The following is an 18,249-nucleotide window of genomic DNA, read 5'->3' on the forward strand; positions in this document are numbered from 1 at the left end:
GCGCGTGCCTGTAATCCCAGCTACTCAGGAGGCTGAGGCAGGAGAATTGCCTGAACTCAGGAGGCAGAGGTTGCGGTGAGCCGAGATCGCGCCATTGCACTCCAGCCTGGGTAACAAGAGCGAAACTCCGTCTCAAAAATAAATAAATAAATAAATAAATAAATAAATAAATTTGTTTAAGTTTATTTAATTAAAATAGTAAAAATAGTGCGGAGACTTTAAAACTCTTCTCCTGTTTTTAACTCATTCTAGTTTGCCGGGACATTATCAGACGGTTTAGGGAAGACGATGGACAATCGGCATCAGTCAGAGCGGGAGTACATCAGGTACCACGCAGCCACAAGTGGTGAACACCTTGTAGCCGGCATCCACGGCCTGGCTCATGGTAAGTTACGGGTGAATCAGACTTTGCTGCTGCAGGTCCTCAGAGGTGCCTTTGTACCAATCTGATTGCAACTGTAAAAAAAAAAAAAAAGAAAGAAACTGGGCTGTGTGCAGTAGCTCACGCTTGTAATCCCAGCACTTTGGGAAGCCAAGCCAGGTGGATCACGAGGTCAGGAGCTTGAGACCAGCCTGGCCAACATGGTGAAATCCTGTCTCTACTAAAAATACAAAAATTAGCTGGGCATGGTGGTGGGTGCTGTAATCCCAGCTACTTGGGAGGCTGAGGCAGGAGAATCGCTCGCTTGAAGCTGGGAGGCAGAGGTTGCAGTGAGCCAAGATCATGCCACTGCATTCCAGCTTGAGCAACAGAGCTAGACTCAAAAAAAAAAAAAAAAAAGAAAAAAAAAAAACTTACAACAGAGGAAATCCTGTGTTGGTGTACCTGATAGCCTTCCAAGCTCTCTTGCTTTATCCTCCTTACATTTGAAATATGACAGCCTGTGAGAACTCCTCATGTGTTTTCTGAATGTTGCACACATTGCACTTCCTATTTGTTCTCTGGCTTCTGTTCCCGAAGTATCATAAGGTGTAATCAACCAGACCTGTTCTTAGAATTGTAACTGCTGCTTCTCTTCTTAGAATTGTAACCTCTGCCTTCTCCTTACTGATCATTCCTTCCAAAGAAATTGAAATGGGGAATTGGTGGCCAGGTCTGTGGCCCAGGAGTTTTTCAGTTTGCATAAATGTACATTTACTGAAAGTATACATTTATCTGCCTAAAAGATATTGCTGATGGCATGAATGTATTCGGTCTCTGACTTTGAATTCTGATTTTTAATGCTTTAATTCTGAGTCACTTGCCTTTTGTTGCATTTTTCTTAACAACTTCTTAGTACAGCATTCAAGCATTCAAGTCCCTTGGAACTATAAATCCAGCCAATTTTTCCAGTCACCGTCCCTCAGCCATGCTGCGCTTTGGCCACATAGAGCTATTTACTGCTTCCCAGGTGTGCCTCCAAGTCCTCGTTCACACATGGTCCTTCCACTCTCCCTCCTTTGCCTCATGTCCTTGTCTATCAAAATCCTACTCATAATCTATAAGTCCCAACTCAAATACATTTTCCTAGCTGCATTGTCCCAGTTAGAGTTAATGACAGAGCACACAGGGCAGTCTGGATTGTGTATGTCACCAGCTTTGTACATTGAGGTCTCTGATAGATTGAGAATGTGAGGAGGGGAGAAAGACCACTTTGCGTTCACCTTTATCCTTGCATACCTCACATGACACCTGGCATGTAGCTCACGCATAGTAAGGCTTAGTAAATTAAACTCTTTGTACCAGATCCTTAGGAACCATCCAAAGCTATCAGAGTCACATCAAGACCAATCAGTCTTAATTATCTGCATTTGGAAGAAGAGGAAGGCATATAGACAGTAAAAGGTTATATTTTTGTATGTGCTTAGGACACAATGTTTAGAATAGAGTTTTTGTTTATCAGCTTTCCTAATGGCGAGGTTTGGATCAAAATGCCTTTGCTTTTCCTAAGGCTGCCCATCCGTAAAGGAAGCTGTCTAAGGAGACAGCAGGCCAGAAGTGAAATTTGGCTGAAAGTAATTTGTTTATGGATTTTAAAAGTTGAGTGTTAAGCAATCATTTGGGGTTAAAGGTTCAATCATTCTTTCTAGTAATGGTAATGACAGTACATTGGACTCTTAGAAGACTTTTAAAATGAATATAAAATGCTTTGTTATGTTTGGTGGCCTTTATCTGGCCAGCATCCTTGCGATGTGGAAAGACCATGGTTGTCCTCACTTTCTAGGTGAACACACAAATGTGCTGAGAAAATGCAGGATTGGTTCAAAGTTGCAAAATCACCTCCTGTCGAGAATCACCTTCCTATAATATGTACAGCCTCCCCAGGAGCCAATGGCTTCATCCAAAGAGGATCCATTGAGCTCTGGGTTATATGAAGGCAGTATCCTAGAGTGAGAGCCTTCCTATAGGATGAAAAGATCTTTAGAAGACGACAAGAACCAGAATCCACTCAATCCCCTTGATTTAAGAACTGGAAATTGTGCTCAGTTCTCTCTGCAGGCCCTACTGGACCCAGGTTCAATCGTGTTCTGTATCTCGGGTCCCAGTCTGAATTCCTATTCTGTTTATTTTTATTTTTATTTTATTTTGAATTCCTGTTCTGTGTGTGCTCTGCCAAGAACTTTGTTTAAAAGTTTGGTAAAGGGCTGGGTGCAGTGCCCCAGGACAGTAATCCCAGTACTTTGGAAGGCCTAGAGGGAGGATCACTTGAGCCCAGGAGTTTAAGGCTGCAGCAAGCTGTGATCATGCCACTGCACTCCAGCCTGAGTGATAGACTAAGACCCTGTTTCTTTCTTTTTTTCTTTTTTTTAAATTTTGAGATGGAGTCTTGCTCTGTCTCCCAGGCTGTAGTGGCACGATCTCAGCTCACTGCAACCTCTGCCTCCTGGGTTCAAGTGAGTCTCCTGCCTCAGCCTCCCAAGTAGCTGGGACTACAGGCACATGCCACCATGCCTGGCTAATTTTTTGGTTTTTTTTAGTAGAGACAGGGTTTCACCATGTTAGCCTGGATGGTCTCAATCTCCTGACCTCATGATCCGCCTGCCTTGGCCTCCCAAAGTGCTGGGATTACAGGCGTGAGCCACCGCACCCAGCCTGAGACCCTGTTTCTTAAAAAAAAAAGTTAGGAAAGGGATATTGCCTCACTGGAGCAAATGGACCCAGAATCCAAAAGAAACATTGTGAATTGTTAATACATTCTCGCCCAAGGAGTTTCCTTTACCAATTTGTCTCACTAGAGTTGAAGAGTCCTGAGAGCTTCCTCACACCCCACTGTCAGAGGGTAAACATCCTGTGAGTGTCCCTGGCATAGGTCCTGGAGATGTTCCCCGGACCGAGCTGCCTCTTCCTTTCAGTGACTGTGACCTCTTCAGCCTCTGCCAGCTTCTGGCCTCTTCTAAGGCTGGCCTTTTCAGCCATTGCTGTCAACTTGCAAAATTTTGGAATGGCTTTTTGACCTGGATTGGTCTTTTGAACTGACTCCATTGAGGGTCCCAGCCAGCTTTCACAGCTTTTTGGGGTGCTCTTCATGAAGGTTTTTATCACTTACTATAACCTCCTATACCAAATTTCATCAGAGCATCTAGTAGCTTTTACCTTAGCGCAAGCATCCAGTGGGGATGGCCAGTCACCCACATAGTATTCTTTGAAAACTGCAAATGTATACAGTTGGCTCTCCATATCCACAGAATCAGCCAACTGTGAATGGAAAATATTTGGGAAAAAAAAGATTTCACAAAGTGCCAGAAAGCAAAATTTGAATTTGCGGCATGTTTCAAATATTCTTGTTAATTTCACACAAATGAAGTGATACGTGGGCATTTGCTACCATAAATAATCTAGAGGTGATTTAAAGTATACAGGACAATGTGTGTAGGTTATATGCAAACACCTACAGCACATTATGTAAGGGACTTGAGCATCCTAGGATTTTGGTATCTGCAGGGGATCCTGAACCAATCCCGCATGGATACTAATTTTTTTTTTTGTTTTTTTGTTTTTTTGTTTTTTGAGACAGAGTCTCACTCTGTTGCCCAGGCTGGCAACATAGGTGCGTGCCACCATGCCCAGCTACTTTTTTGTATTTTTAGTAGAGATGGGGTTTCACCATGTTGGCCAGGATGGTCTCGCTCTCTTGACCTCATGCTTCGCCCACCTCAGCCTCGCAAAGTGCTGGGATTGCGGGCATGAGCCACCACACCCGGCCTCTGTTTTGTATTTTATAGGATGCCATCATTTTCAAACTTTCCCCAAAGGCCCTCTTTTCTGGTGTCCCATTGATTTAATCCTCTGTCTGTATCCTCTCCTGATTGTCCATAGGCTGCCCAAGTTCTGGAATGGAAAACTTGGCCACTGTTAACCTCTCAGCTTTTCTTTGATTCTTTTAAAACTGGAACACACTTTACTTCTGACTAACATGTAACATATACCCTCTGACTCTGGACTTCATGGGCAAATCTGCAGGATTCCCTGTCTGTGAGTTGGCCTGTCTGTGGCTTCTCTGGCACAGAGATTAATAGAATGCCCTTAAGTTATTCCAGGTGCCTGGAATCAAGGGGTTTGGCTTTAAATGCTTTTGCTTTTGTCCTTGTCAGGTCACAACATCCCTTGTCTTTTTCACTAGGTATCATTGGTGGATTGACCAGTGTTATAACTTCAACAGTAGAAGGTGTGAAAACAGAAGGGGGTGTCAGCGGTTTCATATCTGGCCTTGGAAAAGGGCTTGTTGGCACTGTAACCAAGCCAGTGGCAGGCGCCCTGGATTTTGCATCAGAAACAGCCCAGGCGGTGAGAGACACAGCCACACTCAGTGGCCCCAGGTCAGTGGTTGTGGGGGCGTGGCTTTTGTGGTTTCCAGCCTAGATCTGCTGCTTCTCCTAATCCATTCTGATGTGTTTAATTGTGCACTGTCTTAGTTATAAGATTTTAAATTCAAATACTTGTAACTGAAATTTTTGACCTGTCTAATATAAAAACATGAAAATGAGGTACAGAAACTTGGCATTCATTTCTTCAGATAAATATATTTGTATATATTACATGTTATACATAGGTATGTATGAGTATATTATGTTGTTTTTCTGCACTAGAAAGGTCAGAAATAGGATTCAATTGTTAGAAGCTTCTTCTGTTCACCAAGCCAACTGTCAGATTGTCATCTGGTTCTTCCTCCTGCACCCCATGGTATAGTTCTAGAATCCTTGCAGTTGCAGTTTACCACATGGGTCTGTTCCTTCTTCATCTTCCTTTCGCTTGAAAGTGCCAGCCTCAACCTCATAAAGAAAAGTGCCACCTCCCATCCCCCAGCAAGTCGGCAGTTCTGCTGTTCAATTGCTGTCTGGCCTTGATACCAGTTGAGACTGGAAATCAAGGGCAGCCCATATGGTTCCAAACCCCACAAAACCCAGCTGCTTTAATGTAGCTGGTTGTTTGAATGGCCTATGTTAGCCTCCCTTTTCCAGAGTGACTAACTGGGGATTCTTATCAACAAAGGGTATAATGAATGTTAAGGGCTCAGCCAAGCTAGACTCGACTTAAGCCCAGAAGGATTTTGCTCAATAATAGATTTTCCTTGAGTGAATTAGTACACCCTTTCAGAATGCCTAGGGCCTGGCCCACGCCCACATCCTATCACTCCCTCAAATATGATGTGAAGTGAAATTGTCCCCAATTGAAGTGAATCCATTTGTCTGTCACCAGGAAAACTTACTGAAGACACATTACTGCAGTAGGGGAAATGCTCAGATTGTGGACTAGGGCCAGGCAGTGTGTTGTGCCAGAATGTCTTCCATCTGGAAGCAGCTGAGTAAACTCTGTATGGTTGACTTTAGTTAAGTTACATTCTATTCTCAGATACAAAACTAAAACAATCCTTGAGTCTATTTTGAATCATTTATGAAGTTGTGGGGAGGGGCAGGCAGTGAGGAGGCTTCAAAAGTATTTCCAGTTAGTTTTTTCCATCTCTGCTCGAAGCCCAAGAAGTCTACCTCCAGTATTTGTTAAGATAATAAGACTAAATGAAGTGTAAAGCCAAAGACGCCTAAGAATTCCCAGAGAAGCATCTGTATTCTTCAAATGTCAAAATAGCCGAGGGATTGATAGATAAAAAGGGTTCAAGGTATATGTGATAACATTTTTTAAAGATTATTTTGTGTTGTGAAGTTTAATCATGTTGATGAGAATTTATACATTATCATCTTGAAAGTCTTGATGATGTTTTTCATTCCTTTTAGGAGCACAAGTAATGTAGCCATGGTCACTGCAGAAAGAAAGGCGTTCTTGTCATTTTTATGAGTTGTTCAGCATTGCCATGGAAGTTTGATTTTGTGTCAGCCAGTACATAGCTGTCATTTATTCATTCCCTGTCAGTAAATAGTAATTGAAAATTGTCTATGAATTCAGGGTTGGGAATAGCAGAAACCAAAACTGTCCCTGGTCTTAAAGAGCTTATAATCAAGCAGAGCTTATAATCAAGCAGGGCAGCAAACATAAAACAATCATATAAACACTTATTTGCTGAAATTGTGACAAATGACATAGAGGAGACCTACAGGGTACCTCGAGACCATGATCAGAGGTGATGGGGCGAAGGAGGGTGGCTAAGCTGGTGAACAGGGGAGTCGAGGCAGGCTTTTCTAGGGAAGAAATATTTGAGATGAAGCCTGGAGTGTGAAGCAGGAGTTGGCCAAGTGGAGAGAATCACCTTCCAGGTTAAAGGGAACTACTGTGTGTGCAATACCAAAAGGAAGGAACTTATCACTTATTAAGTGTCAGGCATTGTCTTTGTGCCTCCGTGTATGTATGGAATCCCATTTAATCTTCATACTTCATTTACAAAGAGGACAAGACAGTCCAGAGAAGTCATGGAGCTTGTCAACAGCCACACAGCTGGTCGGAGATAGTAGACCTCGACTTAGACCCAGCCTGTCTCCTGACCCCGTGCTCGGCACTGCTGCATTGCACCATGCTGCCTGGGCCTGCGAGAGGGTGCTCATTGAATTTCTCTTGTACATGTTTCAGAGTCAGTTAGTGTAAGGTATGGCATTCCACAGTTTCTTCCCTGCTGACTCAAGATTTACTTTACTATTACCTACACACTGACATGATTCAGCGGCCTGGCCAGCACTGCATTCTTCTCTGTCTGGTTCCTCTGGCCTGCCACCTCAGCACTATCCCGACCTCAGCGGCAGAGACAGTACCCTAATGAAAGCACTGGGGAGCCATTCACTGTCAGCACTGGTCATTCCTCATCTCGGCCCAATGAAGTTTTACATTTCCATGTAGATGAGGCACTCGGGATGTAGAAACGTTGTGCAGCGTGACTCAAAGCAGACAGTGATTGGGCAGCCAAATTGAAGTTGAACTGAAAGTTCCAACTTTGTAGGCTGCAGAGAAAAAGAAAAAACCATGAAGTTTCATGGGATAGCTATCTGCCTCACCATTCACTTCTCCTAGAAACAAAAGCTATGGCGATCATTGAGGCACAACCTGGTCTTCATATATCCTCAAAGGAGAGGGATTAAGCTTCCATATCCCTTCTCTATTCCTGGAGGTGCCAGTAGTGGGAGAGTCATGGCAGAAGTTACCAGAGGCAACGGGGGCAGATGTTTGGATCGGTAGATCAGTGTCCTTTATTGTGCTGAAAAAGCTAAAATTACAGATTCTTCTGAAGAGATAAATAGTAGCCCTTTCATCAGTGTCCTTCAGTCCATTTGACTAGGTCCAGAAGTATTCATGAGGAGCCATGTGTTAGAGAGAAGAGAGCGCTTGGGCTGGGCTCACACCTGTAATCCAGCACTTTGGAAGGCCAAGGTGGGAGGATTGCTCGAGCCCAGGAGTTTGAGACCAGCCTGGGCAACATAATGAGACCCCATCTCTAAAAAAAAAAAAAATAGCTGGGTGTGGTGGTGTGCACCTCTGGTCCTTCCTATTTGGGAGGCTGAGGTGGGAAGAAGATTGCTTAAGCCTGGAAGGTTGAGGCTGCAGTGAGCTATGATTGTGCCCCTACACTCCAGCCTGGGCAACAGTGAGACCCTGACAAACAAAGAGAACACTTGATCTGGAAAACAACAGGCCAGAGTCCCAGCTTCCTTACTTACTAACTTTGGGCCCTTGGTCAAGTCAAGACATCTATGTAAGACTCAGTTTTCATTTTTTCATCCATAAATTGGAGATAAGTTTATCTGTCTGTTTATTCTGCTTCTCAGGAGTTTGAAGCCCAACCAGAGTTATTTTAATGTGGAAGCTATAAAGAACTATAAAAATGCTGGGTGCTATTATTTTAAAATCATATTAAAGAAGTGCAGAGATCCTTGCAGGTGGAGAAATGTTTCAGTGCCAGTGTGTTGATGACACTGTATCTCTTAGGAACATACTGGCTCTCATACTGTCACCGAGGGATAAATCACCCTGGTTTCTTGGAAGTGAGTTATAACCATCTCCAATCATCCCAGTTGATTGAACAGGATCCAGGGGTGTTACTCAGGGTTTTTCCCCACTGTTTAGACAACAGGGACTAACAAATGATTTGAAGGGATTAGAAGTGAGATTCTGACCGGGGGTTGACCTGAGCCCAGGGACCAAGCCAGGAATAGAACCCAAGAGTCCAAGAATTCTGCCTCTCAGCCTGCAATTGGAATGAGACTTTCTGCTTCCTTTGTAATATTTCATCCAAGTAAAGGCTTAGATCTTAGCATCTATGTTTTAAAAGACTCAAATTTTAAGCAGATGATAGGAAAGTAAGCCATAAAACTGTGAAAGAGTACTCCTTCCAGTAATCCATCTGAAAAGTGGCCTTACAGGAAATATTGGCTCCTTTTTTGTGTTTATTTGAACATGATTTTATTTATAGGGAACCCCCCTCCTTATGTTCTTTTAGATTAAAATACTTCCAAGTTCCTCTCCTTGGAGTGTGCCGGCATTCCAGAACAACAGCCACCTAACTTTCCTCTGAAATTTCCAGGCAACCCAATAGTTCTCGGGAAGGCAGGTGGGGGTGGGGAGAGAAGAGGGCGGAGGACTGCAGAGCCTTTGGCCTCAGCATGAGTGTTGTGGACCAATATCCCCCGCTGCATTTGTTCACTGTACAAGTATGTGTGGTTTGGAACTGAAATAAGAAACCTTTTCCAAGTCAACGTTCTGCTGGCTCAGGTTGCATCTTCTGGCCTACGTGTATTGGGCCACATTTGTCTGTTCCCAAGTAAAGTTTATGAAAATGGCACAGATGCAGCCACACTTGAGGTGCCACTGAAGCCATGTGAAGAGCCCACTATCCTTCAAACAGACCAGACCCAAGCAGGGTGCCAAGCTATGTGAGAGTGCCCAGTCTACTGCATAAATGTGGTGGCATCTGATGGTAGTATTTGAAAAGACACTTCAGTAGAAAGTTGCAGAGACCCAGGAGCAGCCATTTCACAAAAGAAGACAAAAATGCCTTTGAAAAGAGAGGAATGGCCAGGCACGGTGGCTCACGCCTGTAATTCCAACACTTTGGGAGGCCGAGGCAGGAGGATCATGAGGTCAGGAGTTCAAGACCAGCTTGGCCAGCATGGTGAAACCCTGTCTCTACTAAAAATACAAAAAATTAGCTCGGCATGGTGGCATGTGCCTGTAATCCCAGCTACTCAGGAGGCTGAGGCAGGAGAATTGCTTGAACCTGGAAGGCAGAGGTTTCAGTGAGCCGAGATGGCGCCATTGCACTCCAGCCTGGGTGACGGGACGAGGCTCTGTCTCAGAAAAAAAGAAAGAAAAGAAAGGAATGTATGCCTCTGCACTATGTATTTGCTTGTTTGTTTCTCCAGATACCATCTGTTGCAGACTATGGGGTGCATGACATTTTAGGGAAGTAGCTGATGAAGATTTATGAAGCTGGGCCCTGAGGTTTCCTCTAAAATATTTCTTCACCTTTTAAGTCAAGACCCAAAAGGGGGGAGAGAAGTAGGAGCTGGCAGAACTTGAAATATTTAAACTAATTTAGCGAAGCTCAGGAGTGTTGGAGCTTATCTCGTTATTTAAGTTAGATAAGGAGTAAGGGGAATTTGAAGGATAATGATAGATCAGTGTTTAAGAATACAGCCATCAGAACTGATAATGTTCTGGAATCCCAGGACCCCTGTATTGTGCATGTAGATGTAAATTCTATTTGTTCTGAGAGCTTTTGAAAAGAAACTTTTTGGTTGATTTCACAGAAGAGATTTATGGTGGGCATATTTGACTTTTTCAGTAAAAACACTCCCAAAACACAACCCAAAATCTGTTAAGACACTTCTCGTGAATGACCTCTTAGATGTGAAACGGAAATGGGTTTTCTTAAGGAAAGGCTCCTTTTGTTAATAGTGTTCACACCTTACTCATGACTTTCCAGGATAAAAGGACTAAGACCCTCTTGGATCACCAGAGCCTGAATGTGTCAGGTTGGACAAGTCAGCAAAAAGTCTGCAGAGAGAACTTAGGAAATGCTTTCATTAACTTTTTCATCACAGTTGGATAATACTGCGTCTAATTACTCTGCTCTGAAAGCAGGCGTTTCTTATACTTGGTATTACACATAGCACATCAAGCAGAATTGGCTTGAAATGAGCCTTTAGGGAACTCCTAAAGGTAAAAATTGAGTAAAGATTCAAATGTTTATTAGGATATACCAGCGGTTTTTTTTTCCACTAGTATTCCATTCAAGGCAGGAGAGTAGGCTGATATCCCAAGTATCTGGAAGTAGAGCAGGCCCAATATTTCAGAGTTCCTGTTCCTTAAAACTGTACATGGTTTTATATTTTATTCCATGTTTAGCTTAATAAGAAAATATTTTTAATTGCTACCTAGTAAAATTAACATTTCAGAAAGATCTAACATGTCATCCTGTGGCTACTGCGTCATGCTCATCTAGGAAGTTCCAGAATGCTCCTTCCAGACGAGCCCTGTATGCTGTAGTAGCATTGATATAGAGACGTGTATGTGGTAAGGGTGAAAAGCTGGAACTTGTTCCTGTTGACCCTTAGGCTCTGGTTCTAATCTTTGGGCTTATCTGTCTTGGTTTGGTCACCATCTGCTGCTTGGGACAGCCATTGTGTTAGTTAACATGTTAGTTACATCATGAAAAAGGAATTACACTTCAGTGAAACTGAAAAATTATTGCTATATCCAGCTGAAGGGAAGGGGCTGTCAAATCTCTCCTCTGTTGTCCAGTGAATATAGTGGATACAGTGGATATAGCGACAGCCCCTTTATCTTCTGCTCACCCTTGCGTATATATTTGTGAGATGACAGCCATATATTTGCACTCTGATCTTGCCAAACCAGGTCTTTCTAGAGAATGCTTGAAGGTAGATGGGTCATTTTCTCATTCCTTCCTCTATGTGAGCAACCCCCGAAGAAGAAACGTTAAGATCTGTGTTGACGACATTGGGTGTCTCACTTGGCTCTGAAATTAAGCTGATGAAATTATAGGATCAGATATTTTATTTAATTTTTATTTTTTTCAAGATGGAGTCTTGCTCTGTCACCCAGGCCGGAGTGCAATGGTGCGATCTCAGCTCACTACATCCTCTGCCTCGCAAGTTCAAGCAATTCTCCTGCCTCAGCATCCGGATTAGCTGGGATGACAGGTGCACGCCACCTTGCCCAGCTAATTCTGGTGTAGAGATGGGGTTCTTGTAGTAGAGACAGGGTTTCATCATGTTGGCCAGGCTGGTCCCAAACTCCTGACCTCAGGATCCGCCCACCTTGGCCTCCCAAGGTGTCGGGATTATAGGTGTGAGCCATTGCACCCGGCCAGGATCAGATATTTTAAAGAAGCATCTTAACAGTCCTTCATGCCTTATAAGTTAAACTTCCTCTCACAGGAACATAAGCAGAGAAATTGTATTTTCTGAGACAGCCTTCTTCCCTCTTGCTGAACTCTAAATACTGTACTCCCCTTTCACTCAAAGGCACCAGACGATGCCATTCTCATTATAACATAACTTACGGAAAGCTCAGGTCTATTGTTGGAAAAAATGCAAAGCGTGTGTGTTCATGCACACACGTGTTTGAGAAAAGCCTTTCCATTTCTGAAATCCCAAGAGTCATTTTTATGCAAGATTATCTGTTAGGGAAAAAAAAAAACCACTTTTTTGGTCATGGTACATTATAATCATTTCTAGAAAGGAGAGCGTCTAATTTTTGCCATTTTTGGCATGCAGAGATGACTGACTTCATAGAAACCACACAATCCTGCTTCTAAAAGTTAAAAAAAAAAAAAAAAAAAAATCAACTGAATTTACATCTGAATCACCATCCTTCAAAGTCCAGTCCTTGTATTTCAACGAGCAGGTCTTTATGCAAAGAAAATGAATGGAAAGTGTAATTACTTTCTGATTTGGGGTTATGCCATTTAAAAATTAAATAATGTAGCCATTATACATGTGTAGTTCCTTCCCTTCTGTGTTCATTGAATTTGTTTTTAAAATTCTAAGGTGACACCTAATATTATATACATAAGATAGACATTTGAGATTTTTGGTTTGAACTTCAAGAAAAATAAGTATCTATATTTCTTTTTGAGAAAAAAATTATATTTTGTGCATTAGAGAAGGTTGAAGAGCCATTTATATTTGTGGAATTCCTCTGTAAAGGCATTGGATTTACTTACTTTTAGATTTTCATTGCTATCCCATGTCTCTCATGGTTTTCCCTTACAGAATCATCCATCTTTGCCCAAGATAAAATTGTAGCAAGAGGACCCAGGTCTGAGTTCAGCTCCCCTGCTGCCAAAGAGCTTTAGACTATAAGATAATTCTGAGATACACAGAGGACATATGGACTAGCAGGGACTTAAAGACTCAGTATTGTATTACAAATAATGGCTCGTAAGCACTGAGGGAAGGAAAGATAGGTTTTGGTGTTATAATTCATCCGTGGTTTTCTTGCCCTGGTACTGTTTACCTGGTACTGTGTTGCCAGACTCGCTCTCAAAGACATTTTCTTGCTAAATTTCTCACTAGCTCATCAAATGGGGGGAAAGTAAGATTGACTTAGTAAAGCATTCTGATCACAATATACTCTAAAAAAGGCTGGGCGCAGGTGGCTCATGCCTGTAATCCCAGCCCTTTGGGAGGCTGGGGAGGGTGGATCATTTGAGCTCACAGGTTCGAGGCCAGCCTGGGCAACATGGTGAAAACCTATCTCTACAAAAAAAAAAAAAAATACAAAAATTAGCCAGATGTGGTGGCCCACACCTGTGGTCCTAGCTGCTCCAGAAGCTGAGGCAAGAGAATCGCTTGACCCTGGGAGGTCAAGGCTGCAGTGAGACAAGATTGTGCCACCACACTCCAGCCTGGGTGATGGGAGTGAAACCCTGTCTCCAAAAAAAAAAAAAAAATTGTTATATTGGGCTTATATAATTCGAATCAAGTTAATAATGTTACTTATCTGTATCCTTAGTGGATTTACTTTAATACATAGAGGAAGCCAATTTCTGATTAGCAGAGAGAATTTGTACATACAGGTTCTTTTAGAACAGAGGGTCTCAAAATGTGGTCTGGGGACCCCCTGGGGTACCCCAGATCCATAACCCAAAACCTATTTGTATATATTCATATACTTATATACGAATTTACATATATAACAATTTTTACAATAGTATTCTCTAATGAGTGTACAGTGGAGTTTTCCAGAAGCTACACAGTGTGTGATATTGTAGCAGATCGATTGTAGAAACAGGTAAGAGAATATAGCGGTTTCCATTTAGCAAAACCTAAGAGATTTGTGAAAATGTGCAGATGCCACTCTCCTCACCTTCTGTGACTCTGCATACACGCTACCAGCCAACAAATGTACCTGGTTAATTTTTTTGACAAGCTGTTCTATTTGAAAATATGGTAATTGATAATCCATCATCTTGCTGATGAGTAGCACATACCGACAATGGTGGGCTAATTCAGACTAAACCATAGGAGCTGCTGTAATGCGATGCTTCCCTTTGGCTTCCTGCCAACACTTGTCAGCCCTCCTGGTTTGCTCCTGACTTTTACTGGGTTTCTGGAAGTAACAATTGGAAAGATTTTATCACATATCAGAAAGACCTCTTACAATAATTTACCTAATTTAGTCCTTCACCTTAACCTACCATCCCAATAAATTTTAATTTCGGCAGGATAGTAAGTGTAGAGCAGCGTAATTCCAAGTGCAGGATCTCATCAAAAGGCTGCTTGGGTGTGTTAGCACTGCCCTGACTCTTGGAGGTACTTGAGAAGGTGTATCTATTTCAGAATTCATTTGCCAAAACCTCAACTTTCTCCCCTAGCAAAGTTGGTGGAGTAGGATAAACCCACAATATTTAGATAAGCTCTTTTGAACTCCTTGTAGAAAGCAGTTTTTATGAGGCAGTTGTTCTGTTGTTAACACCAGAGACAACTCCTAGCAGATTTCCCCAAACATACTTCAAACATCAATAATGGCAGGGGTGACCCAAACTGTATCATAAAATCCCAGGGACTGTGGGACACTTCAAAGGGGAGACAAAGCAAAACTTCACCTCTTGTTATGAGAAGTATGGGTCACAGGAATCCTGGCTAGAATCCATGGTAACCTCGCTGAGTGATGCCAGGATGGACAGAGGCCAGGGCTCACCGGTTCCCGACACTTTACTGATTGACCCCAGAAGCACACTTAGAGTGGTAATAACTGGCACTTGTCCACCTTCTGAGGCGTTAGAGGCCAAATTACCACATGTGAAGTGCTTTTCTATCCGTTAGTGAGAAGGCGCAAACCTCGAAGTGTATGTTTTTGTTTGAACTATTGACGGCCCGGCCCAGTTAATCCAATTCTGATCTCATGATATTCAGATCCATCACTTAATAAGTGTAGGCAAGTTGACAGTAGAAATGTATTAATTAAGTCTTGAGCTCCTACTATATTTCAGGTTTCTTTGTTTTTTTAGTTTTTTTTTTAAGATGGAGTCTCTGTAACCCAGGCTGGAGTGCAGTGGTGCGGTCTTGGCTCACTGCAACCTCTGCCTGCTGGGTTCAGTCAATTATCCTGCCTCAGCCTCTCGAGTAGCTGGGATTACAAGCACCCACCACCATGCCTGGCTAATTTTTGTACTTTTAGTAGAGAAGGGGTTTCGCCATGTTGGCTGGTCTGGTCTTGAACTCCTGACCTCAGGTGATCCACCTGCCCTCGGCCTCCCAAAGTGCTTGGATTACAGGTGTGAGCCACCTCGCCTGGCTATTTCAGGCATTTAATATGTATTAAGTACTGGGGATGTTTAAATAATTGAGGACAAACTGCTCTGAAGAGTCACCAAGCTGTTTGGTTTGTGTGTTAATATTCTTAAATCACTCTTACATGTTCATTAAAGTAAGTTTCCTGTAGCTTTCTTGAAGTACCCATTTTTTTTTTAGTGATTTGACTTACTGTTTATTCTTGAAAACAATAAAATTGTTTGGTATGGTATGTGTTTGAGGGGGTCATTACAGGCATTTTTTTTCCCTCATGACCAGGTCTGTCACAACTCCTTGAAAACAAATTGTTATAGTTTTACTAAATGTTGATAAAATTAGTTAATGATTTTTTAGTTGTTTTTTTTTTACCTTAGATGTATTTAATAAACATTTAGTACCTTCGTGCAATTAATACGAACTGTATTGGCCAGGGATGGTGGCTCATGCCTGTAATCCCAGGATTTTGGGAGGCTGAGGCAGACAGATCACTTGAGGCCAGGAGTTCGACACTAGCCTAACCAACATGATGAAACCCCATCTCTACTAAAAATATAGAAATTAGCTGGGCATGGTGGTGGGCGCCTGTAATCCCAGCTAGTCAGGAGGCTGGACATGAGAATCACTTGAACCTGGGAGTCAGAGGTTGCATTGAGCTGAAATTGTGCCACTGTACTCCAGCCTGGGTGACAGAGTAAGACTCTGTCTCCCCCGCCCCCGCCCCCCCCAAAAAAACAACAGTGTTTTAAAACTTGAGATTTTTTACCTGAATTATTTTGCTCTGACAATTTTTGTTTTATCTTTGAAATTACATTTTATCAAAGTAGATATGTATTCACTTTTTTAAAGTTGAAGTCTTTCTAATGTCTAGAAGCAAAAGTCAATAATTGCCTGCCCTACCTTTCCCTGATTCCTGCTCCTTCAGAGGCAAGCACTTTCAACACTTTGGGCTGTTCCTTCAATGTGGAGATATTTACCTTTATATTTCATAAATAATTAAACTACCATTTCTTGACATCGTTTGACTTCATGTTGTTGTATGTACATGTTCCGTTTCCCCATTTTTCAGCATCGTTATATAATCCTTTTTGAATTACTTAATATTCCATTTTTATATTACTGTGGCTGTGTAAATAGTATTCCCAGTGAAGCCACCCACCCAGGTCACTGTGATGATGTTTCCTTTTTACGTTGTGCTTTTTTTTTTTTTTCTCCCTGGACTTAGTAACTGCTCTTTTGGTATTATTGTCTGCTTCATTTTCTACATGTACATTGTGATTTATTGTCAAATGTTGATTTCGTTTCAACATTTTTTTTTACCCTGGGCTTAGTAACTCGTTTTTCTGTTTTTTTTTTAAAAAAGTTTCTATCTCCTATTGCTAATTTATGACACACACTCTTCCGTATGTTTGCAAATGTATTGAGTAATTTATTGGTTCCTAATTAAATTATCCCCCTCAGTGCCCGCCGCTCTCATCCGACAGGTTGTTGTCCAGGTCTGCTCTAGGCTATTTGTCTATAGAAGTACTCTACTGAGTTTTTTTCTTCCATTTATTTGTTTTGGTCTTTTTCTTTCATGAATAGAGACAGTCCCCAGATGTCTGGTGATTCTTGACTATCTGTTCTACTCCTCTTTAAGGAGGAGGCACTAAAAAGCCAATTGGGAGCTCTTGGTTTGAGGCTGAGGGGGCCTCACTGTGGAATGATCAAGTGGGGACCTGTGACTCTGGGCTCCTGTTGAGAGGAGCAAGCTGAATGGGGATGAGATAGGCTACCTGCAGCTCTCACTGCTTCCCATGCAACCTTTTAACTAACCTTCCTGTTTTCACCTCGCTCCAGGCCTACCTGTTTCTCCTTTATGCCCCAGGCCTTCAGAGCTGTTTGCTGCCTCCATCTTTCTGAAATGCAGTGGGCACCACCATCCTAATTAGCTTCCTGCCTTGTGGCTTCCACCCCCTCGGGCCTACATTTCAGCACCACGTGTCCATCTGCTTTTCAACTTCTGAAATATTCTTGGCACCTTCTCTTTATCCTTTTGGATTTGTGCCATTTGTATCCCTTTGCTCTCCCTTTAGCGGGGTCCCTGGACTAGATCTGTCACGTTTAATCAGAAGTCTTGTAATTCAGACTTTTCACTCATTTATGTATCCTTTCTTGGTGTTCTTTCCCCTTTACATCCAACTAGAGGCTCTGAATTAGTATGGTTCTGTGAAACCCATATCCGTCCAGCCCTGGTTCTATGTATTATCTCATTTAGTCACCACAGCAGCTTTTGCACAGCGTCTGCTCGGGTAGTCTGTGGCTCTTCCTTCCTTGAAACGTTGAGAATACATCTGGTAAGAAGTCGTTGCCAGTCCCAGCGCCTGCTTAGAGTCTGGTATTGCTCTTTAATCTCTCATTCTGTGTGTTGTAAAGAAACAGGTTGTGGAAGGCTCTTGTCAGATCCCGGGAACATGAAAGAAATAGCACACCCTACGGTAGTGACACGGCCCTGTCACCACCCCTCACTGAACCATAAAAGCTATTCAGAGGGGCCCAGCAGCTGGGGAGCGACTGTACTTAGATCCTGGGTGCTGATGGGTATTTTGTAGTTTCCAAGGGAAGTTGCTGAAAGTTTTTCTTATCTCGACACTCTAAGGGCAAGAGGTCTTTCTTCAAAGAGAAGCGCTTGTTTCAGAAAAAGATGTGGAAAGAACATGCAATCACAGATTCTTCCCCAGTTCTGAAAAAATAGGAAGGAGCAATGTGGCAGTTGGTGTGAAAAGAAACCATGCATTTGCAGAAAGCAAGAAGGGGCTCCGCGGCACTGCTTGGTTCCCACGTCTGCAGTGCAATGGCAGACGGGCCTGCTGGGGAGTCGCATGGCCCTGGGTTTGAATCATTGGGCCGCTGCTCGGCTGTGGCCTGGAGCAAGTTCTTCCCCTCTTAATCTCTCTGAGATGAGATTCCTTTGAGTCATGTGCCTACCTCGGTGGGTGGTTACACGGATTAAATTATATCATGCATATAAAGCACTCAGCCTGGCATGTGCCATGCAGATAGGGCTCAAGAAATGGTGTTTGGTGTCAGTGTTCTCCC

General features: G+C 42.7%; 1 protein-coding gene across 7 annotated transcripts in view; it reads left to right on the forward strand.

Annotated features, from left to right (window-relative positions):
• The window catches only part of VPS13D (vacuolar protein sorting 13 homolog D), a 304,733-nt gene that overhangs the window by 240,175 nt on the left and 46,309 nt on the right, over positions 1-18,249 (forward strand). For all 7 annotated transcript variants that reach the window (XR_012512316.1, XM_074380077.1, XM_074380076.1 and 4 more), the window contains 2 exons: positions 253-385; positions 4,602-4,797. Coding sequence is in view for 6 of the 7 variants with exons in the window: in XM_074380077.1 (XP_074236178.1) it covers positions 253-385; positions 4,602-4,797 (329 nt within the window). In the remaining variant the exon portion in view is untranslated. The remainder of the gene's footprint in view (positions 1-252; positions 386-4,601; positions 4,798-18,249) is intronic.

Source organism: Saimiri boliviensis, chromosome 11 (assembly GCF_048565385.1).
Source record: "Saimiri boliviensis isolate mSaiBol1 chromosome 11, mSaiBol1.pri, whole genome shotgun sequence".
In the NCBI taxonomy this organism is placed as follows: domain Eukaryota; kingdom Metazoa; phylum Chordata; class Mammalia; order Primates; family Cebidae; genus Saimiri; species Saimiri boliviensis.